Raw genomic sequence first — 27,913 nt, 5'->3', positions numbered from 1 at the left:
ATGTTTTTTTTTGTTGTTGTGTATTTGTTGTTTCTTTTTTCCAGAACACTTACAGGCCCAAAACAATCAACACAAGACAATAGAACAAAACAAAAATTAAACAAAAGAGTGAGGAAATACTTTAATATTATTGCTTCAGTTAAACATCTTGTCAACCTAGTGTGTTGTTATCATTAAGTTTCTATTCTTATTTTTATAGAATAAAATGTGAATTATTCCACAGGGTAAGAAAACTACGTGTTTTAAGCTCTTAAGCTGTTCCCAATAACAAAGAGCAGGGTGCTTTGGTTTAAAACAGTGTTGCCTAAAGATAAATCAGCTGCCGTCCAGTTATGACACCTTCTCCTCTCGGAATGTAATACTTTTCCTAGAATGTTGCTGAAAATAACACATGAGTAAATAATGTTACATTATAAATCAAAGGATTGAAATGCATTATGTAACTGGTATCGGCCGATCGTGCTTCAAGCAGTCAGCGACCGGACCCAAAAATCCTCACTGGAGCGTTCTAGGAGAAAGGAAAAATGACTCTTTCCAACTTAAATGCTGAAAATATGGATACCTGGTGATGAACACCAAAATTAAACCCTACACTGTTTTTACCTTTGACAAACTTCACACATTTTTAACATAGTTTTGTATTCTTGACAGCAGTAATTGTTTCTCCTTATAAACATCATGAATATTAATTATTCCTTCAGATAGAGACTCACTTTGTGCATATTCTCTTCAGTTATAGTTTGTATATGTATGCAATGTAATTCTACATTTCATCCACGACACTCATTGGTGAGATCCCTGGGATCATTGATGGTATTACACTCAGATAAACCGTGGTATAGGCCTAATCTTTAAGCTCGTTGCATTCTCGCTTCAGTCTGGTAAACTGCTGAAATTTTACAGGATTTCTTTTATTATTTTTCATTCAAGCGATAGCATGTTTGGTGCAGTCATTTTTCATCCGTGCATAGATAAACTGTTTCCCAGCCAAGTCTGAATTTCTCACCCTCTTCCTCCCTCTCTCCTTCTCCCAGATGCCTCCTTACAGCTGCTATGACTGACTGCAAACTCATTTATTACAGGTCACAAACGCCAAGTGCTTCATTTAAAAGGACATCACCACCAACCCACCCCTCAGCACAAGTGAAAAATCGACCTGCGAGAATAGCATGCAGGGCACACCGCTCCATTACTCGGAGGCCAGCAGCACCCAAAAGATGGCAACGGGGTTTGAGCCGTGGGGGCAAAAGCAAAGCACCTACACACAATGAACCACTGAAATACCCAAATATTAATACATGAAAAAAAAAAAATCAAACACATATATTTCAGGCTTTTGGCTTGAAAAGACTGAAAACTCTTGCTACTAATAGACTAACTTTGGAGTAAAGAAACCTGTTAGAAATCTGTTCAATATCTTTTTAGGTGCAGAAATCACCAAATTAAGATTTCACGTAAAGCGTGTGTTCCACTGCCCATATCCGATATCACTCAAAGCCAACTGTAATTACATTGTACATGTAGATTAGCTATGAATATTTTAGAAGGGGATTACTAAAAGAGGAAAGAGATGGAGAAGGAAGGAGTTGAGAGAACTCAGCCCTCACATACACCCACATGCAGAACTGCATGAAAAGCTCATTTGAAGGTGGAGCTAGTCTTTCATGCCCAAGTTGTCAGCCTGTTATCATCCTTTCATATGTTTGCCACCATTATTAACTGTGAGCAGGAATAGAAAAATAACACAAAAAAGTGAGAATAAAACACATCACTCCAATATGTCAGACTGTCTTTAGAGAGAGGGGAAAAAAAGCATGGCAGACCGACTCTTATCATCAGACTCTCATTCTAAAACATGGCGGTAATGAGGGTGTCTTAACAAAGATTAGCCATAATTTCCATTGTCACTTTAATGCTCCCACGTTATGTGAAAGCTTACAAAGACCCAGATGAAGGCAGAGGGTGGGCAGAGGAAGACGAACAAGCAGACAGTGGAGCAGAGAGGCAGTCTCCGGAGCTTGGTTAGTCTGTCAGTCACCCTATATCCCTCCAACCGTGCGTTCTCATGCACACTCATAGAAGCGCGCGCACACACACAGCTTATGTACATTTTACACACCCTTTGTCACCGGATTCTGAATCCCTCAAAATGTGGCTGTCAAAAGGGTCGGTGCCTGAAAGCCTCATGCCGCCCTCCAGCAGGATGCGGAGGATAGACGGGCTTATTGTTAGATGAGTAGCAGCCACAACAAAAGGGATCAAAAGCCTTGCAAACTGACAGACATACATGGTGTGTTCAGACTCCCGACATGTACATTGTTTAGGGAACATGAGGCCAAGGCTTTCAAAGACCTGGAACTTGCCTATTTCCCTCTTACTTCAGAGTGAAAGCCCAGGGTAAGGGCGGTGTGAGGGTGGGTAAGTGTGAAGCATGTGGGAGTGAGTCTTGGAGGGTGTTTGCCAATGAATGATGCGAACTGGAACCAGTCTGCAGCGACAACTTCATGTGGATCCCATTTAAAACTATGTACGACAGGAGACATAATATCATCCAAATATTACTTGGTCTCTTCCATCCATCCATCCATTTTCTATACCCACTTAATCCGTCGGTTGGGTCGTGTGGGGGCTGGAGCCTATCCCAGCGGTCATCGGGCCAATGGTGGGGTACACCATGGATAGGTCACCAGTCACCAATTAACCTAACATGCATGTTTTTGGACAGTGGGGGGAAGCCGGAGAGAACCCACGCATACATGGGGAGAACATGCAAACTCCACACGGAAAGGCCCACATTGTAGAATGTCTGGGTCACATTTTACTTTGAGTAATCAAAGTGAAATTAAGACTAAAGTTAGAGTGCAAAGTTTTCACGTATAAATGCTTGTGTTTCATGTGTGTTGTCTGTGCTCACATTCTGGCGCAGGAACACACAATATTCAATGGGACTCCTCTCACTGCCAGAATGGGCAAACAAAAGTGAAGTTTTTTAGGATGGCCTTTGTCGTTTTAAGGAGCAGTGTGTAGAATGCGTGGTGGTTAAAATGCTGGCTGCAACTAACTGAATACTTTCCTCACTCTCCCCATCCGAGCGTGTAGGAGACTCTGCAGTGGATGCCAGAAGTGCAAAAAAAAAGCAACAAGGCTTGTTTAGAGCTGGAGAGGCTATAAGCAAGTATGCAACAGTAACAGCATCTCTCAGGAAGGTTTTTGAGACCCCAGTTGTACGATGGGGGTATGGCCTGTTCATCCTACTTTTAAAATGTAATCAAAAGTAAATTTCTACTTTGTCACAAATCCTTTTAGTGTTAAAGTGTTGAATTGAAGCTAAACAGTGGTTAGAAGATGCAGCTGTGTTACACGTTATATTTGGATGACATCCATTTAAAATGACGCCCGCCTCAGCTCACCTCTTAGCTGGAAGGGACCGAGACACAGATAGAGGCGTCGAGTGGAGAAATCGAGTGTGCAAATTGGGAAATTAGATTAAGTCGTACAGTAGAAACATGGTAAACTCCATGGAAGGCAACTAGATAAAATTTGGTTTGATCTAAGGTAATAAACAGAGTAAGATTCTTAACTTAATGTGATTCTACCTGAATGAAAACATAGTTAAGAATGTACATTTGACCAAAATGCTAAAAAGTATAACTTTTAGTCCGATATTTTTCTCCTTTATTGTGAATAATTAATTGTCTTTGTCTAAATAACTTGTTTTCCCTTATAGGTACATAGGGATATTCATCCTATGCAGAGGTCTGTGAGTATTGCCTGTCTGCACTGTGCGTGAGCCTTCATTATTTGGTGTCTCTTCTTAAAATGCTCTTTGATCCCAAAAACATCCAAAAGGCCTGAATGCTAGCACAAACAATACACTTTTCTTTTTGTGAGCTCTACTTGGTAGCCATAAGTGTCCATTTGCCAACATCATTAAAGTGCAACTGATTGATTTCCCTGCTGAGACTCGGGTCCTGCTCTGTCCTAACTAGCTGTGGTTTATTGTAAGAAGACATCAAGGAGGACTTTGCAATCTCAGTTTGTGAATATGAGTTTTTGTTGCACTACCTTGTTAATGAAGGACATCAGTTGCTACGCATTCAGCACCAAGGGCCTGTGTTGCACGGATGTTATCAGTATTTGTTAGCATGCCTTTCTTCTGCTCTTTCCCTTTCATTCTATCTCTCGCAAACAAAAGCGCAGCGCTCGCTCAATTTACAGAGTGCACATGGAGAGAGGAAATACGTAGCCTTTTCCAGCACACCTCGTCAAATCTGCAGTAATCGAATTGCTTGTGAGACACGCTAGAAACATGGAATTTGCATTTTAAATACATACGTGATAAACAGCTGTCCACATTAAACATATACAGACATGGGTGATGCTCCGATTCTATTATGACATCCTTCACTAAAAGGATATTTAATAGCCATTCCGACAAAGATACATGGCAAAACACATGCATGTGTTTGCTGCATTCATAACTGCAGGTGATAAATGAGGGTGAAGGGGATTGCAAAGGTCACAGAGGATATGATCCAATCATTTCTGCAAGCGGCTGACAGTGTGGTTATAAACCTATCAACAAGTCAAAACCGGGAAATAGTGCCCCCAGTTGTGTCTTCAGAAATAAAATAGCCTAAAGACATTAGTGGTAATACAATGCATTGTGGTATTGGATACAACTTGCTGCAAGTCCTTGTTGCAGTTAGTAAAGACAATTGCAGACAACTGCAACAGATTTGAAATATAATAAAATTAACAAAGGGAGTATACGACCACTGACACACTACTATGTGGACCACTTCTCACACATTTCCAGGTCCTGCTGGAAAATTACAGAGATTGTTCAGTTTCAATGGGAAATCTTGGCTAACCTTGTGAGTACTACTACAATGTTACTACGGATTTAAAAAGTTCTACAGTTTTTTGACTGTGGTGAGCAGCAGGAGGGGAGAGATTTAAAAAAAATAATAATAATAATTACCCACTCTCAGATTGTATCCAGTATATAGCACAAAAAGTTTATTTTTCTTTATCTTTATAATATTTATCTGGCTGCTGGCTGAAATCCCCAGGAGAGAAAAACACATTAAACTAGAATCTGTCTTAGTTTTTATCACTGTCATAGAGAGCAAGAGTCAACAACAACAACTCACCAGAGACAGAAACAATAACCTAAAGACCAACATGTAATAGTTTTTCACACATTCTGTATAATATCATCTTGTCTTCCATCATTTATTTACTGAAGAATCCCAGCTGTTTCTTAAAGCAGTAAAGGGAGAGTGGAGATCAAGTGTTCTCAGTTAAGCAGAAATTTCTTTACAGTGGGTCGATGGTCTAATGGTGCTCCTCATCTCTAACCCAGACGGAGACAGAGGGGACAAAAGCACAAAGGTCCACATTCCTTTTTTCCCCCCAACAAATGGAAGTGGATCACCACCTAATCAAAGAGTGCCATTCTTCAAATATAAAGCCTGGCGGCATTGGAGGGTCAAAGCTCCTTTAACAGGCAACAGTAGATATGACTGCAAGAGGTCTTTGTGACATGGCAGAGCTATGTGGGCTGCTAAATGTGACACCATTCTTTCCTTTTGCTTCAGCTGGAAGAAAAACCTACATAATACAGACAATGGTACAAGAAGTATCAGTATGTGTTGCGAGAGCACAAAAAAAGAGAAAAGGGATTTCAAAAAGTCAATTTTTCCCCCTCCTTCTTGACTATTCTCTATGTGGGCTGCACCAAACCCTTGTAAACATCTTGATTTAGAAGTGTCAATTTCCCTCCAATAGACTGTGGGTGCTGCCTTAAGATAAGACATTCTCCTTCCACTTTCAAAGTTAAAGGAAAAACTGCAGAAAGCTGTGCGAATGGAAAGTTTAAATACGTAGTTTATCGAAACTGCAGTGATTACACTGGTTAAAAATAAATTAAATTAAATAAAAAATCACCCTCCGCACATACACAGTTGCATTTTACAGACGACTTGCATGCACACCTTGATACAAAACATATGAATATTCATATTCACAGAGTTTTTTTTTTTGTTTTTTTTTACGTAGCCATATGGTTCTAAATCGGCAGCTGCACGCATCCCCCAGCTCCTCCAGCTTCAGTGCATAACCGCAGTCAAAGGAAGAGGAGCGAGCAGTGCAGGGACTCAGAGGGGCACACTCAGCATGATGCAGACGCGCACACCATGCTGTAGTCCAAAAACCCAAAAACTCAACTAAACTGGGGAAATCCAGGGTGTAAAATATGTACAACAATAAGCTGGAACAACATATATGGAGGTTGAACAAAGTTGCCAGATTGGAGACAAGAAACGTTGAAGCAACATAAATGGAGGAGGATTTTACGTTCATTTCGACTCATTAAGGAAGACACACAAAGAAAAGGAAAGGAGGAAAAAAAACAATTGGGGAGGCACGCGTGTGAGCATGTGTGTATTCTCCCGGCGTCAGTGCGCACACAAAAGTGGTTCGGCGACTCGTTCGCGCGCCCCCGTGCACGTCCTCACACAAGCGAATGCGAAAGATATTGCCTTTCCTTTTCAGAGACATAATTTAATTCGCGTTAATCCCAATTCTCACTGATATAATCCGCTCTCTCTGCTTTTGTCTGCACCTCTCACTCGTGTTGCTTTTTATTCCAAATAAATTTACAAGATTTGGAGCTCTATGTCTACTGGTGAATGGTAAAAGTCTGGCTTCTGTGAAAAAGAACGAGCACCGTCTTCGTCTTCCTCACCTGGACAACCTTGCTAAAACACATTTACAAGGGGAACCCCTTAAGATACTTTTAATTTATTCGGAAACAAACGACAGTCAAGAACATGTAGGCCCCTTTTTGCGTGTAAAACGGTCAGTGCTGTGTAAAAAGACGAATCCCTCTAGCCTCTGATTTAAAATAAAACTGTATCCAACCTTTTATAACATTCACCATGTGCTTCCTGCAAAGCTCTACGTTACGAATCGTAACAGCTTACAGTGATTGTCCTTCGGCACGGATTTGACATCAGTTTTAAGGCGGTGCAGAGCAAAATGTCACGATTGTTTTTCTTCAAACGGACGGCGACAAAGGAAATTGAAAAGTTTCCTTTAAGATTTTGAAGCAACAAAATCAACGAAGTACACTGAGGTCCGCTTCTCCACTAAAACACTAGGAAATAACGACAAGATTTCAACAGTTTGATACAGTGGGGTGTATTAAGAGAGAAACATATCACATTCACTGCCACTGCATAGTTTTGCGTCGATGGCTTGAACAATAAACTAAACTAAAGATTTGATATACTGGTTCTTTGTGAGTTTAGATCGTCACTTCAGTGACATAAAAAAATACTAAACATGCTGACAAAATTGTTTCACAAATACGAGGCAGGAAAAAAGCAAACGTGTGCGCATTATAATACACACGCTATGTGATATATTCCATTATTGTCTCATTTTAGTCGTAGTCCTGGTTAGAGGTCATTATTTATGGTGATGATGAGGTGCTGCTGCTTTTGTTTGTTCCATCTCCAACAGTCTAACAGCGCTGAGTGCACCTATGCCGCCCTGCGCGTAAAGAGCGCAACTGCACTGTGCAAACAGTGCTGCCACTGTCAGAGTAAAAAGTCCTGTGAGCTGCAACGTCCACCTGATCCCTGAGGGGATCCGCTGGGAAATAAGCAATCGTGCAATTGATCACTGTAAGTGTTCACCACTGAAATTACCGCTTGCACGGGTGATAAGAGTTGCATACAATACTAAAACACAACAATAATTGGGGTCAATCGTGTCCCTGTCGGTGTAAGTTTTAGTGAGCGTGTGTCTTGTGATCGACAAAGGGGCGTAAAGCTGTTATGTACAATCCGCTGTCCTGCAAACTATATTATTTAAAACACAAGCTGGCAATCACAACTTATTCTCAACGATAAATTAGTCTGCAAAGAAAGAAAGATTAGAGTTTAGACGCAACTTTCCATACAGTCGCACATTTGACAGCTTGTCGGTCCACAGGAGACAGGATAGGAGCAGTAGCCTGGTAAGCAAGCTTGTCACTTCTCTGTGTCTGTCTGGCTACACTCTGTCTAAAAGACACGTTTGACGGACACCAAATGCTCTCATTTCTCTCCAGCTTTAACAGTGCCGCTCTGTGCATGAAGAACCCGGAGTAAGTCAGTTGCTTAGGTTGATTAGACCTAACCCAAACCAATACCTGTGCCTGTGCCTTGGTGGAATAGTGAAAATAGTGTGGTTGTTTTATTTCTATTTATTATTTATTGTTTTTTGCCGACAACCAAACAGTAAAAATCTAATTGGAATCGTGAAAATTACAACAGCATCGCTCAGAATCTATTAAACCACAGCAGCTTTGTTTCACGAGCAACAAGGAGCAGTACTGAGGGGAAAGTAGCTACGCTCGGTGGTTAGTTGTGCTGCGCTCCGCGCGCACTGACCAGCTCCACGGAGACACGGGGGGCTGGCGCTGGGCTTCCACTCACCTGACTGTGAAGAACAGAACTCAAACAAGAGGCTTGTCACGAGAAAGCCGAAGCAACACAGGGCGGTCGTTGGTTTCATCGTTGTGCTTGGCAGATATCTCCTTTAAATTCACATGTCCAGCGACGTATCCTTCATTGAAACAGCCAAAAACGATTAATCGTTTGACGGCTCCTCAACCAGCGAGTTTGGGTACTTTGCTCGCCTCTGAGCAAGTTAACAGTTTGTCCGGTTGTCCTTGCCTTGCTTCGCGGCGCCTTATGGCCCAATTTGTGACTTGAGTGAAAGCAGAAATGGTCGAATAAAAGTTTCCAAGTCACGCTCTCTAAAAGCTTGTCTAAATACAGTAAAGCACTACACTCATGCCATTACTCCTCGACTTGGACACAATATGCAGCTGCAGACTCGCGTCCCTCAGACACACCTCCGAGTCCCTAAACTCCTCCTACGGGCACAGCGATTGGAACAGGTGCCCGACGATCACTCTAAACCCCGCCAGCCACATCTTGATCTGAGAAGTGATTGGTTAACACAAGGTGCCAAAATCTCCCGAATTTGTGCATCGGCTCTGTTGCACCTGTCACACTGAGCGCAGCGGAGATAAATTCTGCTAGAAGGATTTATAGGAGTAATAAGTAAAATAGAGCTGACTAACACTTATAAGCGGCTTCCCGTGCGCTTTGGAAGATCTTATCTGGATTCGATAAGATATAGTTTAATTTTGGAAGTGTTGGTTTAATACTGAACTGTCAGCATTCTCCTGGAGCAGTGCGGTGAAAGTGATGCCTTTAGAAGGGGGGGACGTTTCATTGTCAGTTATATGTATTTATTTACTTATTTGTAGCCCTTTGTATTCCAACATGTTTATTCTTGATCTCTAACGTCGATTCGTTTTATGAGACTTTTATATAACTTCACCGTGATTGGGCAAATAAAAGACAATTTGATTGGAAAATGATATGCCTAAAGATGTTTCCCCCCTTGCTTTAGCCGAAACAAAGATTTCCATTTGTCCATCGTTACCAGACTACAATACTGTTGCTGGCAATAGCTCTCCATATTCAGGGTCATCATTCTCATGGATAGCTTGGTGTAAATGATTCACACACACACACACACACACGCACACACACACAAAAGCCAAATAGAAAGTTCAGATCATTTTTGCTTGCTGGGCTATTAGTAATAGTTAACAAAGCAGTGACTTTGCTGTGACTAAGAAATGACGAAGAGAATTGCGGTGTGGAAAACAATGTGACAAAAAGGTTATTACTTTCCCCAGCTGTTGCTTACTTTTGGACTTTAGGAGCAGGTTGAATACCTCCTGGAGTTACAATATGTTCACGCATCTGGACAGGATGCACTGTCCCCACCCACCTCTTCACCCCAAGTTCTTTTTACACTCACATAAACAGGTTCACACTCAAAAAGTTAAACTAAAGTCTGATAAAAGCTTGAAAGACACCCACTGTTCACATTAGACTTGATAATTTAACAAGAGGCAAAAGGCTGTTAGGCTGTTACACTGATTATTCAAGCACCCCAGTTTTTACTATTACATACGAGGAAGCTTTAGTCTTGTCAAGCTTTATCTTATGGGGGGTATGGAGCCTATCCCAGCTGCCATAGGGCGAGAGGCAGGGTACACCCTGACAGACTGCCAGTCCATCACCAGGCCACACAGAGACAAACAAGCACGCTCATACTCATTCCTAGGGACAATTTAAAGTCACCAATTAATGTAGCATGCATGTTTTTGGACGCTGGACGCTGAACTAAGAACCCAGATGTACACAGGGGGAACATGCAAACTCCACACAGAAAGCCGAGAAAGATTGGACCCAGGAACCCTCTTACTGTGAGGCGACAGTGCTAACCACCACAGCACCCTGCAGCCTGCTTTATTCTTTTAAAAACTTGAAAAGTTGAGGATGAAAGAAAAAGTTGGAGGCCCAAAAAAAAAAACTCTCTACAACAGATTAACTGTTTCTGAGAAGAGGGACTTAAGAAACAGGTATAAACCCAAGAAAGGCCTGATGCATCTAGACATTCAATTGATTCATCTACTGTTCACTGAAGCATTTTTAGAAGTGGTCTCTTTGTAGGGGCTGTCAAGAAGCTGTTCAAGAGGAAGGGAAACAGAGATAAAAGGCTGAAGTTTGCCAAATTACACAAGAACTGGACTGGAAATAGGTGACAACAAGTCTTGGAGCCCAAGGCTTAACAATATTGAACCAGTGTGGGATCATCTTCACAGAGAATGGATAAAAAGGCAGCCAACTTCCAAAGAAGAGCTTTGGAATGTCCAACAAGAAACTTGGAGAGGTCTACTTAAGGAAATTATGTGAACGCTTGTCAAAGATGGTTCACACTGTGTTGAAGAATAAAGGTGGTCATACCAAATATTGACTTTCAAGGTTGTTGAAATTGTATAAACTATGTTTCAATACAACCCTGCACCTATTTGTAGTTTTCCTGGTAATATATAGAGAAACAAGGGGGACCTCAAGGCTTTTGCACAGTTCAGTTTGTTCACCTGAAAATGCCTATTTTTCCTGTTTTATTGTGACTGGAGGAGTCAGGTTAGCGTTAATTTTTCCATTACATCAGAGTATATGCCCGAGCAATAATCCACGCAATCCCATAAACATTCCTGTCTTAGCTGTTGGCAGGTCACTCCTCCCCAGAGATGATCCAGTACTTTTCTTTCCTCGAATGGGAAGGTATACCACTCGCCCACTCACACTCACTGCCGGGTCTGCGGCTGTTTGTGATACAGGAGCTCTGTGCTGAACTCACCTGATCCAAGTGTACCCGACACTTAAAGCAAAATGGGATGCAGTCACACTCAGCTTTCACTTTGAGGAAAGTCAAAAGGCTCTCTAACTCTGCTATATGAATAGTGCAATGAACTGTGAGGGGCACCTCTTGAACCTCTCCTGCAGTGTTGACCCTTCACCAGTGGGGGGCAGTCCAATTCTCACCATGCAGGTCATAGGACCAGCAAGTGTCACAGTGGGAGGGGCTGGGCAATTCAAGCTGCCACCAACTACTTTCCTGACTCTCTGTTTGACATTGGCTCCCTATCACACAGAAGCTTTATTAAATATTCCTCAGCAGAAATGAGCTTTTAATATCACTGACACCACAAATTTATTAAGAAATATGGAAAAATGAGATCTGGCAGCCTGCAGCGTGAGGAGAGGCTTCATTCCAAATGTGCCCCAAATGGCTGCCGTTTATCATTTCTAATACCAAAAATGCAATTTAGCAAAGTTGTGTATTTTCATTATACATTCAATTTTAAGAGGCACTCTCTGACAGTATCAACCTAATGCTGTCAATTAGGTAATTTATTCCAAAGATTATGAGTGGGAATAAGACAGGGTTTCATGTGTTCTTCAAGCCTTTCCCAAGCGCCTGCTGTACAGCTAATCTAATACATAACCCCCTGATTTGTTTAATGGATGAGACTTTGCTGCTGCAAGAGGCACGCCAATAAAAGCCAGGCCCTCCAGAGGCTATTGTGCCTCATAATGATGCCAGACACACAATGCGAGAGTTATGAAGCAATTTTTTATCATGCGGCGCATTGTTTTGCTCTGCTGGTGCCGTGCAAGTAAAGGCAATCTCTCCCTGCAGCATAGCACTTCTCCCCCACACTAAGATAAAGCTTCAGTATGATAAACTGTCCCAGCCACAAGTTACAGAGATGAAGGGAGTTTGGGACAGAAATTCATATCCTAGACAGATGCTGGTTAGTCATAAGCTTTTCATCAGCCTTTATTCATTCTTAACTGAGAATTTATTCTACATGTATGTTGGGTGGGATCATAATTGAAAAACAGGCAGCAATTTAACAAGTTTGGAAGCTGAATTAGCCCCTTAAGCACTAGATGTAAACTAGGCATCTTGTACAGTCACAGCAAACTTTGCCTCTATGTGGCCCTGTGATGGACTGGCAAACTGTCCAGGGTTCCCCAAACTCCGCCTCTCACCCAATAACCACTGGGATAAGCTTCCGCCACCTCTTGACCCTTGAATTGGATTAAGCAGGCATGATAAATGGATGGATGGTTGGATGGATGTATATGGTACTATGTTAAAAATAGGAAGTCCTCTAGCTACTATAAAATGAAATCTCAACAAAAGTCATTTAAATACTGCTGCTAAAATACCTGCTTTCATTTTATTCCAAATTGGAACAAAGTAACTGTCTTTTTCACATATCTATACAAAAGACTATGACTGCAGATACTGTAGCACTGCAGGTTCTCTTTCATGTTTTTGAGTGTGAATATCTCTCCTAAACAACCCTGGAGAAAGACAATGAATGCTTCTGAAACAAAAAAAAAATGTAAGAAGAATAAAATAAACTTTTGTTTCTCAGAAGCTTTGGCTGCAAAAACTTACAGGCATTTTTTTGTTTGTTTTTGTTGAAAAAGGGTTTGTTGCACAGGTAGCGATGGAATTGTCTGAGGGATGAAAGAGCTAAAAGACAACACCTCCGAGTGCTTCACACTTTTTATACCGTGCTGGAATACCACATCAATACCAGCTTCGCTGCTTGTAGAACACTGTTAAATAAGAACACAACTTTAACCATCCAACTGCCCCCCCCCCCCTCATTCGTTTATGCCATTCACACTGTGTATACTTCTCTATTCAAAGCATGTATTTAAATGATTATTAATATTTTTGGATATGTCTTGGACAGAGTCCCATTCTATAAACACAGGGACAAACAGCAGTAATGAGAAATTTTCAATCGTAGATTCCCATTGATTATGTCAGTTGACATCTCAGACTGCAGGCTGTTCTCACATCTCAGTAGATAAACAGTGATGGCACACCATTTGACATATGGACTGATAAAATTTCAATCAGCAGCTGTCCCCCACCAGCCTGTTCCTCTTCATGATTATTCATTGTTAATATACACTTTTTTGGAACTGAATAGGTTATATCTATTATCTATCTATAGCTATTTTCTAGACATTCTAGAATTAAATGGATGAAATGTGCCGGGGGAAATCTGTGGGGAAAGTTGCTCCACTTTTAGGAGAGAAAAAAAGGCATTTGGGATTTAAAGTTCTATTCGACTTGTGTCAAGCAGCTAAAGGTTTTGTTGCTGTTAGATGAGACAAGATTACTTCGTTCTGTATGGTCAGTTGCAAAAAATTAGGTAGGCTGTTAAAATAAATGACAATCAAGCACAACATTTTTGGTGAGAACCTCTATAGAGTACATATTTTCAAGCAAAAATGTTGTTAAAAACACATTACAATGATTTGTAAGTCTTGTAAAGCAACATTCTATTTACAACAGAACCTTTTCCAATGTTGAAAGTGAGACATTTTCTTATTTCGATGAACAAATGTTTTCTCATCTTGAATTTTATAGCAGAAATGCATCTCAAGAAAGTTGGGACAGGGCAGTGTTTACCACTGTAGAGTGTCAATTCTTCTTTTAGCAACACAGGAGACCAGATGCTTTTTAAAATCATTTTTACATTTTTGGAAGATTCCAGTGTATATGGATCATGTTCACACGTGGCTTCTTCTTTAGTTTATTGAAATGCATGTGCAAATGGCACAATGAACTGTGTTCACAGAGAATGATATCTGGAAGTGTTAATGAGCCCATGCAGTGATTATCCAAGACAGAATGCAAAATGTTTTTAATGTAGTGCCTCCTGACGGCTTCCTGAGGATCATGGGCATCAAGTATTCATTTTCAGCCTTGTCGCTTGTGAACTGAAATGTCTTCAGATGTCTCGCAATCTTTTGATAATAACATGTGCTGTAGATGATGGAATATTTAAAATCATCATGTTCTGAAAAAGTTCCACAATTTGCGGAAGCTTTTTTCAGATTTTTGAACCTCTGCCTATCTTTACTTCTGAGAGATACTATAAGTTACTCCGTTTATAATCACTGACCTGTAACCAATTAACCTTATCAGTCGCAACAATCATCCTCGAGCCGTTTCTTTTCAGTACCATTTACTTTTCCTGCCTTTTGCCTCAACTTTTCTGTGATGCTGCCATCAAATCAAAATGAGCTAATATATTTCTTGAGATGTAAAATAATGTAAATTTCTTACTTTCAAGATTCGAGATGCTTTTCCATGCTCCAATGTGAATAAAATATTGGTTGAATCTAATTATTTTTCTTATTCTTATTTGGCTTATCCAAAGTTGTGTGTGCCAAGAAAAGTCATACTGTTCCTTTGTATTTGCATCTGCTTTGAATAACAACTGAGGCAATTTATGAACAATCAGTAATTGTATGCACATCAGAAAACAGTGTGTAACAGGGCTTAAACAACGTTATTTGAAGAACAAACTGTTCTAAATTGTTCTCGATGAGTAAGGTAGTGGAGGTGTTGTGCTTCACATCAGAGGATGTTATCATTGACTAATTCAAAATTCTTACATTCAGGAATGGTGTGGACAGCACAGAGATCAGCTGCAGCTTTCATACACTCTGCTATTTGAATGATCTCATAAATTACTTGATCTGCTGATGAAATATAACTGTATTGGCACAAAATCATCTGCTTGCTTAGCAGTTTCACATTAGTATCGATTTATCTATAAGCAGTCGTTTCTTTCACAAAACAAGGATGCTTTATTTTTCCTTCTCAGGCATTGCAAAGTCAGTTCAGTATTATTCACTCACTTCTTTAAACATTTGGTAAAGGACTTCTAAATTGTGAGGTTAAACACTGACTTCAAATCAAATATGTATTTCAATGAAAACAACTTAATTCATTCAAATACTGAAAACTATTTAGGATTCAGTCAAACTTAAGCACGAAGGCTTGCATCAGTGTTCCAAGTTTGAACATTGCTAAGCTGGTTTAGAGTCGGTTTTAAAAGGACACTAAAGCAAAGAATGAAAACAAGGATCCCCGCATAGAGGTGAAATTTCGGTATGTTTACACCAGTATAGTCCAACTGAGCATAAATCATAAAAAGTACCTCTTTCCCAGAGTAATTTGTTACGATTGTCACTCTTCTGAGAAAGAGGATGCATTAGAGATTATCTGGCTTTGTGTGAGACCTGTGTGCACACATTCAAATTGAAAAATTCACAGCAATAGAGATATTCCTCTGAGTATGGATGTTATGCGCTCAAAGCCATTTCACTCCACATTTTTCTCCATCATCAGACTCATATAGTGGCTCAAGAGTCGACTGAAACCCTGCCTGGCTCTGCATGAGCCTGACTCAGTGAGCAATAAGCAGCGTTAGCGCATTACACACACATGATTACGTGGCCATTTCCTCTGTGAATGAGTCTCATCAGAAGTCACTGAAGAAGCCACTGAGTGTGTAATTGTTTCCCATTAGGGGGAAATGTTGACTGCCATTGAGTCGCATTTTACTGCAGAGTTTGCTGACGAATGTTCTCTGTCCACTGAGTGAAGCGGGATAATTCTGCTCTGGGTGGTGATGGAATTGCTCATAATCCCAAAACCGCCAGATCAGTATGAGAGGGATGCATTATGTTTTTTTTTAATATATTTTATTTTTTTCTTGCAGGAAACACTCTTGGATGTTTGTTGATTCACTAACTTGCTGCCAGACTTTAAACATTATTATCGGTCATATCAATCCCTCAGAGCACTAAATACCTCTGATGGTGTCAGGGCCCTTTCTGCAGCAGAGGGGGCCTATGTGTGCTGTTTTTGCTGTGTAGTATTCTTTTTAATAAGGTATCATGTGCATGTATGTTCTTCAGTTTGCATCTCAAAACAGTCTGCTTCCTTTCTGCAATCTGCAGTACCACACACACACACATACCATGGAGCCTGCACTGCACTGATGAATAATCGTTGGCATGTGCCCTTGTGAAGGTGTTGTAAATTGGATCGCTTACACTGCAAATTGCAAGCCGGTCAAAAGTTCAAATGAGGCCAGTCATGTTAAGTGAGACCTAAGGATGAGACGGGGAGCCGACTTTTCTCAACACGTTAATGCTGCTTTAAATGAGCTTTGATACTGCACTATTAGGCTGACGTGGATGGAAAAAATACCAGCCATGTGGATGCTCTCTTGACAATGCTGCCATCTTCAGGATAGAACTGAGAATGCCATCATTACTGATTGATAACCGTTTAAGGGTATGACACAAGAATATTTAAGTGCCTCTGTTTAAATAACCTATATATATATATATATATATATATATATATATATATATATATATATATAGTTTGGTAGTTGTAGAAACAGAAAAGAATATGTATGTATATATATATTTTACAACACAGGCTGTACTGCGGCTTTCTCTCACTGCCCATACATATGCATGGTTAGGTTAATTTGTGACTCTAAATTGACCCTAGGAGTGAATGCAAGCGTGGGTGGTTGTTGTCTCATTTGTATCTGTGTGGCCCTGTGATGGACAGCGAACCTAAGTTGGATGAAGCGGGTGTAGAAAATGGATGGATGGACACAACACTCTATCAGATCCAAAACCATATTATTTATAGCACTGTGAGAAGAAAACCCTTAGAGGACTAAAAACTTGATGAACCTAATAACCACAGATGTACATACTGCACATAGTTTGAAAAGGAATTAAAAGCATCAAAAATCTTAACAAAAAAAAAATTAATTATGTCAAGAAAACAAAACAAAAAGGAAAGAAATAAAAGACTGAAAGCATATTTTGATGTTTGATTTGATGGAGGAGTAGTAGGTTTAGAGTATGCATTTTGCCCTTTCATACACACCATTTATTTTACATAAAGACACCTTACTTTTTCCAAAACTGTTGTCAGTGTCAGTGTCCTCACTGTCAAATGACATTTTCCCTAACATGCGGGTCTTGTACTTTTCAAACATAGAACACAGGGATTAAAATCTAAATACTAAAAAGTGCATTTGGAACTTTGATCAAACACTTCTGACATGTCATGATATTCAAACACAATCGTATTTGCCAGATAAATATACTTCATAAAACTTGACTAAAGGCTTCCCCACACCTTCATACACAAGCGCATAGTTTAGTGATTTCATGTCATTTTAAATCTTATCTGAAATGCAAATAAATTCACCTTCTCCAACACCATGTGCCCCAGCCGCGGCTATTCAGAGACAACACGGAAAGCCGGTGTTGTGCCAAGAAGTGCATGCCTGCCGAGAAATGCATCCCCCATTCGCGGGAGCGCGCGTAAACAGTTTCAGGCGTGTGGATTATTACATTTTTCCAATAAAGTTACAGTGATGATATTGAGCTGACAATGTTTTTTCATTCGTTCATCTTTTTTCTTCATGTAGATGAATAATACATGTACAGTACACTTATGATAATCCCACAATTGTACAGTTTAGAGCATCTCTTTCACCTATTATTATATTATTGTACAAATATTACAAAGTAAGGGCCGTGACTAACACTTTTGCAGTAAGCCAGAAAGCCGGTTGGAGACATTTTCTATGAATATCAATCTTTACTCATTGTAGCCCAGATAAAATAATCCAAAAATGAACCTAGAACTATGAAATTTGACTATTTTAAATTTAATTTTAGAGACAATTTTGGACTTGTTGAAATTCACATCTGTTAATTTAATCGGGTAAACAAATTCTAATGTAGTTATTCCATTCCAGACTCTCTTTAAAGCAGGGGACCAGCAGGGGATGCATTTCTCAGCAGGCATACACTTTTCGGCATAACACCGGACAGCCTCTCCCATTCTCTGGCGAAATTGCTACATCTTCAATGTTAAATTGACGATAAAACAGTTATTCACAAAACACAAGATATGCCCAATACTGCATTTACTTTCATAACTACAACATGTTGTCCTGTAGCTTAATGAAGTGATTTGTTTTCTACAATTTTAGGTCATCATTGGCTAAATCGACAAAAACTCATCACTTCCGAGGCTGCTCGGCGTCTCTGGGGGTAGATTAGACGTGGGCGTGTCAATGTGAGGGGCTGTGTCATGATGATTGGAGTTAGTGTTTGTCCATCATGAGAGATCTTGTGGCAGCCGAATTTTTAAGCGGGGAGAAGCACGCTGGAACTTCAGTCACAAAGTGGATACGAAAGAGACTGGTTGTCTGTAAAAGTGCTGTAATACTTTTAGTTGTTTCTTTCCAGAATTCATGCTGCCCATTCACAAATGTTACCTTTTTTAAGAATACTTACCACCACCATCAAACTCTAAGTATTCATTATGACAGGGAAAAATGCTCCACAGATTCTGATCCAGCCACAGATCCAGCCATTTACAGGCCTTAGATTCGATCATACTTGATTTTGGCCTTGCTGTTTGAATTTTCAAAGTCTATACCTTCTTTCTGTGTATTTGCTGGGCATACTTGTCATACTAGACACAGCTATGTTATAACTAATTCTTTTTAACTTAGCTATCTTCTGCTTTGGGATGGCACGAGCCACTACAACCCTGAACGCGTAATATGGGCTTCCCCTGTTTTAAAAGTCAGCAGCCGCCACTGATGTGCCCCCATGTCTATGTACCAGATGAGGAGGTGCCACTTTCAAAGGATTGTTGATTGTGACTCCCACACCACATAGGACTGTCCTCTAATATGTTTTTATATCTGGTTTTCTAAAAAGCTTTACTAAAAAACTGAAAAGATGAATGCCTCATTGCTCTTGCATTTTACTTTTCATTGAAAAAAGGTACCACTAGATGGCAGTATGAGTAAGTGTGTGACTATTAAACAGCACAGAAGGCTAAGAGGGCTGCAGACATATGGCCTTGTTCATGAGTTTTTTTTTTGCTCACATGGCACGAAGGGAAAAGAGACAGGCAGAATGTGATACAGAAAATGTGCAGACAGGGAACAGTAACTTCACAAACTTCAAAACAGTACATTATGAGAGAGATCTGGCAGAGTACGAGTGACCACAAACACGGTGGGTGGAACCTCAAAGGCCACTAACTCATTCCTTAGCTGAGAACTAGAGTTTGCATTTAAAAAAATTTCCACTTAAACAAAAAAAAAAAAAAGTAGATAAACTGTTCGGGGATAATGTGCACATCTTAATCTCCCTGTACAGTGGAAGAATACATGACTGCTCACAGATCGGGTCGACTCATGTGTAAACAGTGTGGATGGTTCTACTCTTGCGGTGTAACAGAAATACTGAGACTGGTACCTGGATTTAAAATAGTAAAATATATGCCCACATCTAGGTCATGTTTTCTCTGTATGCATACTGACCCAACCATTTTTTTTTTAATGCTATTTTTGAAGGCAAATCAAGTGACACAAAAACACTGGCCTTATTTCCAAACCAGTCAAACCAGCAAGAGAGGAATTCATCAGTGAATTAGTTTTTGCCCCAGCATTTTATCTCACTCTTTTACGATGGTAAAAATCAAATCCTTTAATGTTAAAGGTTTACTAAAATTGTCTCAACTGAGGAAGGGAAAGCAGAAAAACAGTGGGTTGGCAATGACAAGAACATAGACAATGACTGTAGTCATGGTGCTATATGAAACAAGTTAAAGCTGTGGGCTATACAGACTCATATAAAAAAAAAAAAAACAGGCATTACACCCTGGTGGAATACTCACGCAAGCATAAACAGGGTTCCCATTTTTACCACTGCAACGGTGTGCTCCACATGTCTTGTTTGTATTTCTACCGGCATTTAACATGGCTTCAAAGTATGTCAGTCTTTCCGTCTCCAGCTCTCTCCTCCTGACCCAAGAGTCTGCGACCACAACAAAAGTGCTGACATTTGAAGAACAGAGGGTGAGAAGCGTGCCAGAAGAACCTGAGCCAACTGTTTTATTCTCGACTCTTGTGCTCCTGTTTCCCTGAGTTGAAAATAAGGTGAGAAACCGATTGTCAGAGAGAAGCAAGGAATTTCTCTACCAAATGAACAGCAATTAATCAACAACTGCCCTAATTACTATTGAGTTATTTGATTAATGGTGTTAATTCAAGAAGTTGTGGTTCTTCTGTAGCCAGTTTTACCAAGATTCATTTATACTTTGAGTAAATGTCAACTATATAAAAAGACAGAGCACAACTTGTTCTTTTTTTTCTTTTTCAGTACATTTTTTTTAATCCTATTGTTCTTTGTTGTTGAAACCATTGACATCAGAGTTGCATGATTAAAAGCACAAAATGACAGCATTTCAGTCTGAGTAATTTGTTTTGTCCCTCTTCCCTTCTGAGAAATAAAGTGAAGCCAAACCCCTCAGATTTTCTGACAACTCATCAGCGTCATTGTACAGAAACAACTGTGTGTGATCCACATGTTATCTACAGAGTAAAAGTGTCATAATTCAAAATTTGATTTCATTTTGACTGTTACTGCTCAGTTGAAAACGCTCAAAGAAAATGTTGTAAAAGGACAACTCATGTGTTATATAGTGCAGGCACTGTTTGAATTTGATTGATGATAAAGTGCGGAGAAAGACAGGGAGTAGCTGACATACTGTGTATCCTTCTCAGCCCACATTGAGCTAGTGATTCTCATGCAAATGGAATAAACATCAAGGTCTGACATTTTATTTTTTGCACTTTGGTTTACAGTATGTGTGGTTGCCCTTTCAGTTACTTCTGATTAGTCGACCCCTTTAAGGTCCCACCCCAAAAACCTGCTACTCTCTGGAGTGGAAAATCAGCTTTGTTACATTCAAACTGAAAATGATACAGAAAAAAAATGCAGTCCAAGCTAATCTATTTTTAGACATTTCAGTGGTAACATGGGATTCTCAGTCCATGGCTGACATTCATACACATTCAAATCAGACTGAATTTAGCTCTGAAACTTCCTTCTCCTTATTTGAGTTGTGCAAAAAAAAGAAAGATAGAAAGAAAGAAAGAAAAAAAGAAAAAAAACAGGTTTTGTGTTCCAATGCATTTCCTGTTTCAGTTCAGCTCTTGGCAGCTGTGTATCCATTTATGTCAAACCACCAATGTCTGTATCCCCCACATCCCAATTTCCTATAGTAAACTTATGGCTGTGTGCTGCATGGCAGCCCTCAAGCTGTACAGTATCTCACTTCCCACTATACTGTCACATCTCAATCTGATCCGCAGGTGTGCACTGCTCTAAAACCCCTACTTTCTCTTTTTCTGTCACGTTTCCAGGTTCTACTTGTGTCAGATGCATCATCCCTTATTCTCACTCTGTCTTTTTCTCTCAGTTTCTTTATTATTGTTTCAAAGTTTTTCCAAGTCCCTTTGTTTGACTTCCCAAGAAGCAACTGATGCACATGCTGTTTTGTGCTTCCTTTACAAAGGAAAGGTAAAGGTTTCTGTGCCTTTACTTTTGACTATTTTGCTCTTTTTCTGACTTTTCCAGATAAAGGTGCAGCAACACAATATTCTTTGTGTCTGAAATACATTTCTCCACTTGTCTGTCTGTTTGTGCATGTTGTTGCACCCCACAGTTCCTGCCACTAGACGTGACTGCACATCGGTAAGCAGAGGAAGGAAAGTGGAAGTTCCCTTCCTCCCCACATAATATTGAGACCTCGCATTCTGACCACAAACCAGCCCAGCATGTTACTCGGAAGCCTTTGCACAAAGACACCAAGTCTTCCTCGCTAAAATGGTGTCTATACAGGGTTTTGAAATGTTGGCCTCAGATATCTAAATTACCAACCTTGTTTCAACCCAAGTGAAAACATATATTTCTTGGAAACTTTGTGATAATTCATCCTCTTATTTCCATAAATTAATTATCAGGATTAACACCCCTGAGCAAGTCATTGTGGAAAGAGCCACATAGACAAAGCCCAAACTGCACTGAGACTTATCTCCAGTGTTTCAATAATAACATTGCACCAGTCTGCTATTGCATTGCATACATCTTTTCCCAACATCTCAAATTACAACAAATGCACGCACCACACTTTGAAAATAATACTGCATTTGATACCAGATTTCTGTAGTGCTTCAACTAGTCTTACAGAGTGCTAAAATATGGGTGTGTAACAGAAACCAAGCAGGCGTGTGGGCCGCTGTTATGTGTGTATGTGTGTGCGTGCATTCATATCTTTGCTGGCGTGTGTGAAGGTTTAAGGGCCTGTCCAAACATCCACCTGGCAGGAAAAACAGGAATAAGACTTGTCACCAGGTGAATGCACAACCCTCCTGAGGATTTGCACTGCACTGAAAAAGATCTGGAGCTGCTTCTTGCTCAGTGACTCAAAACCTAGTGGACAGGCTACAGTGCTTATAAGCTAAAATGAAAGTCAACCTTCATTCCAAAGTTGGTTTGAACATTAAGCATTATGAATGCTTTGGTACCAGCATTTGTTACTTTTTGTATGTTGGTCCAGTGCCATTATGCGGTGTGAGTTTGCAGAAAATCTAGGGGTGTAAAGTGTGTTTAGGTGTAGCTTGTTATGGTTTTATATGAGTTGGATCCCTCCACATAGGTTTTATTGTTTAACAGGACCTGCAGAAGAAGTGTTACGGGCAACAAAGCTCAACAGAGAAAGTCTTAAAGCTTCGTCACAAAGCTGTAACAGCTGCTCATACAGCGCTCGGACAAAATGATTAAACCAAAGAGCATTCAATGTAGCATTCAATATTCACATTCAATGAAAAATCCATAGTTAAACAAATGTATATTCATTATACATACAAAAGGGAATTAGGTCATTTTCAGAAAGGGTCTTTGGTCCAAAAAACATTATACTCAATCATTTGCAAATCTCATAAACAAATATTATATTTACAATAGAACATATAAAATATATTAAATGCTGGAGGCAAGAAATTTGATTATTTCAATAAAGATATCGGCTCATCTTTAATTTGATGACAGCATGGCATCTCAAAAAAGTTTGGACACAGCCATGTTTACTACTGTGTGGCATCCCCTTTCTTTTAACTGCAATCCAAAACATCTGGAAACTGAGGAGACCAGTTGCTTGACCTCTGGGAGGGGAATGCTGTCCCATTCTTGTCTGATAAGAGATTCTAGCTTCTCAACAGTCCTACTCTTTGTTGTATTTCATATTCATGATCCACCAAATGTTTTCAACTGACTGCAGGCACATCACTCTAACATCTGGACTCAACCAGGAAGCCATTCTGGTGTAAAAGATGCAGCACGTGGTTTGGTTATGCAAGGACTGACCTGAAAAGGACGTCATCTGGACAGGAGCACACGTTGTTCTTAAACCTGTAAAGACCTTTCAGCATTGAAGTTGTCTGTCCATTCAATTCTATAGGCACTAATGCACCACCATAACATCACAGATGCAGGCTTTTGAACTGGTCGCTGATAAAATTGTTAGTTGATCACTAATAACAAACTGGATGGTCCATCTCGTCTTCTGTCCAGACGGAGGCATCATATATTCATTTTCAGCCGTCTCTCTTACAGACATATTGTCAGTATCTTTTGATGACATTATGTATTGTGGGTGATGGGATATTCAGAGTATTCACAATTTTACATTGAGGAACAATGTTCTGAAATTGCTACACCATTTATAAATGCATTTCTTTTTTATCAGTTGGCTAAACCTCTGACCATCTTTGTTTCTGAGAGACTTTGCCTATCCAAGGTGCTCTTTTTACACCAAATCATGTTAATGAACCATGGCCAATTGACTGGCTATATGTTCTTCCAGCTGTTTCTTTTTAGTACAAAGTAATTTTCTGGTCTCTTGTTTAACCAAGAAAAGTAAGCAACCAAACTTTTTGAGATATGTTATGGGATATGTTTTCCACGTTGTGAATAAAATTCGTGATATCTGTGAATCATTGCATTCTGTTTCTATTCACATTTCACATAGCATCATAACTTTTTTTTTAAAATTGGGATTGTATTATCACAATTTGCATTATTTCTTCAATGATCATTGAAAATCTCATTAGTCAGAGAGTCCACATGATTCAATATTTGAACAATGTAGGGATTTAATCTTCAGAAAAAAGCAGAAAACTTTCTTTTTGTTTTACTCAAGACTTTCTTTTACTGATTTTGCCATTAGAGTTGATGACAGCTCCACCTTTTATTTAAGGCAACTTTAGAATTCTTTGGTATTGTTTGGTCTTCATTATCTAAAAGTTTCTGGTTGATGATGGCTCAGAATAATTTTGTGTTATTAGTATTCATGAATGAATGAATCAGTTTATTTATATATTAATTTTTATCTCTAAAAAAGAGAAGGGATGAGAAGTATCTTACGATAAATGCGGGTATGTTTGTAACTCCTGTGCTGAAAGTATGACTCAAACAGAGATAAGATCGAGGTGGGAGCAAAACAATCAACTGACAGGCAGGTAAATAGTGGAATCTCAAGATGAAAAGATACAGTTTGGGGTCTGTTCAGGCTTTTACACCTCTCGGTTTTGCTACCGCCTTCAGGCAGCTTTGATTTTCTGTGTGTTTGCTGAGTGAAAGTGTGTGAGAGTGTGTGTGTGCACAACATAGATTAAAGAAGTAAGGGGGTGAAGGAGACAGCTCTGACATTTAGAAGCTTCAACAGGCTCTGGCACCCACCTGTTCATAGACATTACTTAAAGAGTAACAAACACCCATCATAAAATTAAAATGTAAAAAAACGGAGACAAACCTTTGGGGCTGTAATGGTGTAAATAGTCTAGCGACATATTAATGTTTAGAAAATTTTGTTCAATAAAAGATTTTATGGACACAAAAATAGATATGACTCAAACTTGCCCATATCTTTTGTGATGAAGCTACTAATTGCTGGAATTTAGTTTTGTTTCATTCATTTATTTAATATTCATATATGAATGTATTGATTTATTCATTCAATTAGTTACTTTTACCTGGCAAAAAATAGAATACTAAATTGCATTTTACTCAGAGTAGTCTAGCTTATTGTATGGTTTTGATGCTTTCTTCTAGATAAAGTTATCACGTTATATACTGATCCCCATGACAAATCATGTATAGTTAAATGAGAAATGAATTGATAGTCCTTCTGTGTCAGTGCTGGTTCACATGAAAGATGACTAAACTTATACATGATTACCAATAACTTGCTTAATCAGCACATCTTCACATTGCCAGTTAAACCCCTCATGCTTCACAACAGGATACAATACTGTATGCTAATTTTAATATACAGTATTGTAACATATACTGTATGTTACTTATACAATAAAGTTGAACAGGTAGGGGGCCAAAACTATATGTATGTATTTGTATATACATATAAATACATAGACCCACACATACACTGTATATGTATAAAAATGTATTTATAAAGTCAGCAGTATTTATTATTTTTATTTTAAATTATTCAATTTTTATTCATGTGACTGCAGTAAAATTAAATCAATTTTAAATTTGACTCTTTAAACATGACCTGTGACCAATATTAAAGATTATTATGCAGCAGCATAGAAGGCAACATAGTTTTTCAGTTGTTTCACAACCTTAAATGTTGTTCACAGAATGTCAAAGTCAACTTTAAAGCTGTCTTGGATTAAAATGAATAAATCCATTAATAAAATAAAGAATTTAACATTAACTTATCAATTATATACTGTGTTACCATAGTGTGATACATAGAGGAGATTATGTGTTACGAGAGACCACATTCACCTTCAATTCTTTGGCTTTTAATCTGCAGGGTACCAACAGTCTCAGAAAGGTGCGGTCAAGCAGCCAGTATTTTCTACTAGAACATTTTAAATAACAATTCTACTTTCAGGGTGGGGCTTTACAACTAATTTGCATGCCTTCTGAGAGACAGATGAAATGAGAAGCTAGCAAGCTACAAGACGATGTAACACCTGGACTGCTCCCTTTACAGACTGGCCACTGGGACTGTGTGGTGCAGCTAAGGCTTTTAATATTGTTGAAAGTGATACAAAGTGAATATATTGCCATGTTGTTACTTCCACTTGAATGTTACCTTGTATAATTTAGCTTCATCTTCATCTTTCTTTAAAATTATTTTTTGGCTAAAAAAATCTACTGCTGAAGTTCCCCGATATAAGAATTGTGTCGGAGAAGACAAGGCAGTTATCTGCTGGCAGACAGTATATGTGGGCATTAGCTTAATCATAGATCATCATTCATGGAATGAGGAAAAAGGTTTAACCGAGCCATTTTATGGCTATGAGATTATTTTTTTAAATTTCTGAGCTGTGAACAGATGAGTTTTTAAGGGAATAATAATTCATGTAAGGGGACTTTAAAACACTTTTTTTTCTTAGAACAAAGTATTTTAATAGTGAGTTTGCATGGTTAAAAAAAACAACGCAACAAGTCTGACCTATTAAAATTTACAACACAAGCAAAGCCGTAACACCAGTTATTTAATCGAGAGAAACTCATGCTTTAAAATATACATTGTATTCTTCACAGCAGTGTGTCTTCATGTAAGGTCATTGATGTAGAAAAACAGAAGAAAAAAAAGATGGGCTGAGTAATTCTCTAAATTTCATCACCACATTCAGTTTTACACAAAATGAAAGATATTTAACTTATGTGCCTCTTTCCTGATAAATAAATGAAGTTTTTAACATAAAAATACACAACCTATGCAAATACCTGAGAGCCCTCACATAAGAAAGTCGATATCTATATCAAAATTGATCAACCAGCACACATTTTGGGATATTCTTAATATTCAGTGCCAATATTGTTTCTTAAAAAATACAATGCACCCAGTACCCCTGTCTTTTACAATTCTGTAAACATTTTTAAACTTCAGTGACACACAAAGTTCACAAAACTTTTTGTATGAACATTTCAGCAGAAAAATAGACATTTAGCACACTCACCTTTCAAATTTACAAAATACATCCCCACAATCTGTAGCAACAGCAGTGATTTGAATTTTCAAGTAAAGTCCTCACACATACGGAGGCTGATAGAAGGCTTTTTTCTTTTTCTTTTTTGTTCATATGGCTGCTTAGATAGATAGATAGATAGATAGATAGATAGATAGATAGATAGATAGATAGATAGATAGATAGATAGATAGATAGATAGATAGATAGATAGATAGATAGATAGATAGATAGATAGATTTTCTGTTCTTTTCTCTGTAAAACTGGGTAGCATTATCTTACATTTCTGAATAGGATAAATAAAAGGATATGTTGTTTTGTAAGGACCTCTTTTTACACAGATAAGGCTTTTCAAATCACAAATATATACAGTAGTAACATCATAGAGGGAGTCAGTAAAACAGCTGCAAGGTGTAAACAATTTCCAATGCCAAAACTTTACAAACAGTGGCCTTGTATGCTGAAAGGCAACATGTAAACAGAGAAGCTGCCTTTTGATTAAAACATATATTGAACATAAAAGAAACATCACTGAGTTTTACCAAAAGCATAAACGACTGTTAATGATATTAGAAAACAGACATGTGAAACTAACAATGCCAGATTTCTTGTGATAAAAACAAAAGCAAACTTGTTCATCATCACTGCTCCATTTTCTTTCTTTCTTTTTTTTTTTTT

At 38.9% G+C, this 27,913-nt stretch overlaps 1 protein-coding gene across 3 annotated transcripts in view; it reads right to left on the bottom strand.

The window, feature by feature from the left end:
- Positions 1-8,862, bottom strand: part of erbb4b (erb-b2 receptor tyrosine kinase 4b) — a 300,850-nt gene extending 291,988 nt beyond the window's left edge. For all 3 annotated transcript variants that reach the window (XM_075479846.1, XM_075479848.1, XM_075479847.1), the window contains exon 1: positions 8,490-8,862. In XM_075479846.1, coding sequence (XP_075335961.1) covers positions 8,490-8,568 — 79 coding nt within the window. In that variant the 5' untranslated portion in view covers positions 8,569-8,862. The remainder of the gene's footprint in view (positions 1-8,489) is intronic.
- Positions 8,863-27,913: the final 19,051 nt, after the last annotated feature.

This window comes from Odontesthes bonariensis, chromosome 12 (assembly GCF_027942865.1).
Source record: "Odontesthes bonariensis isolate fOdoBon6 chromosome 12, fOdoBon6.hap1, whole genome shotgun sequence".
Lineage (NCBI taxonomy): Eukaryota > Metazoa > Chordata > Actinopteri > Atheriniformes > Atherinopsidae > Odontesthes > Odontesthes bonariensis.
The sequence above is the reverse complement of the archived record's forward strand: the minus strand, read 5'-3'. Positions and strand labels throughout refer to the sequence as shown.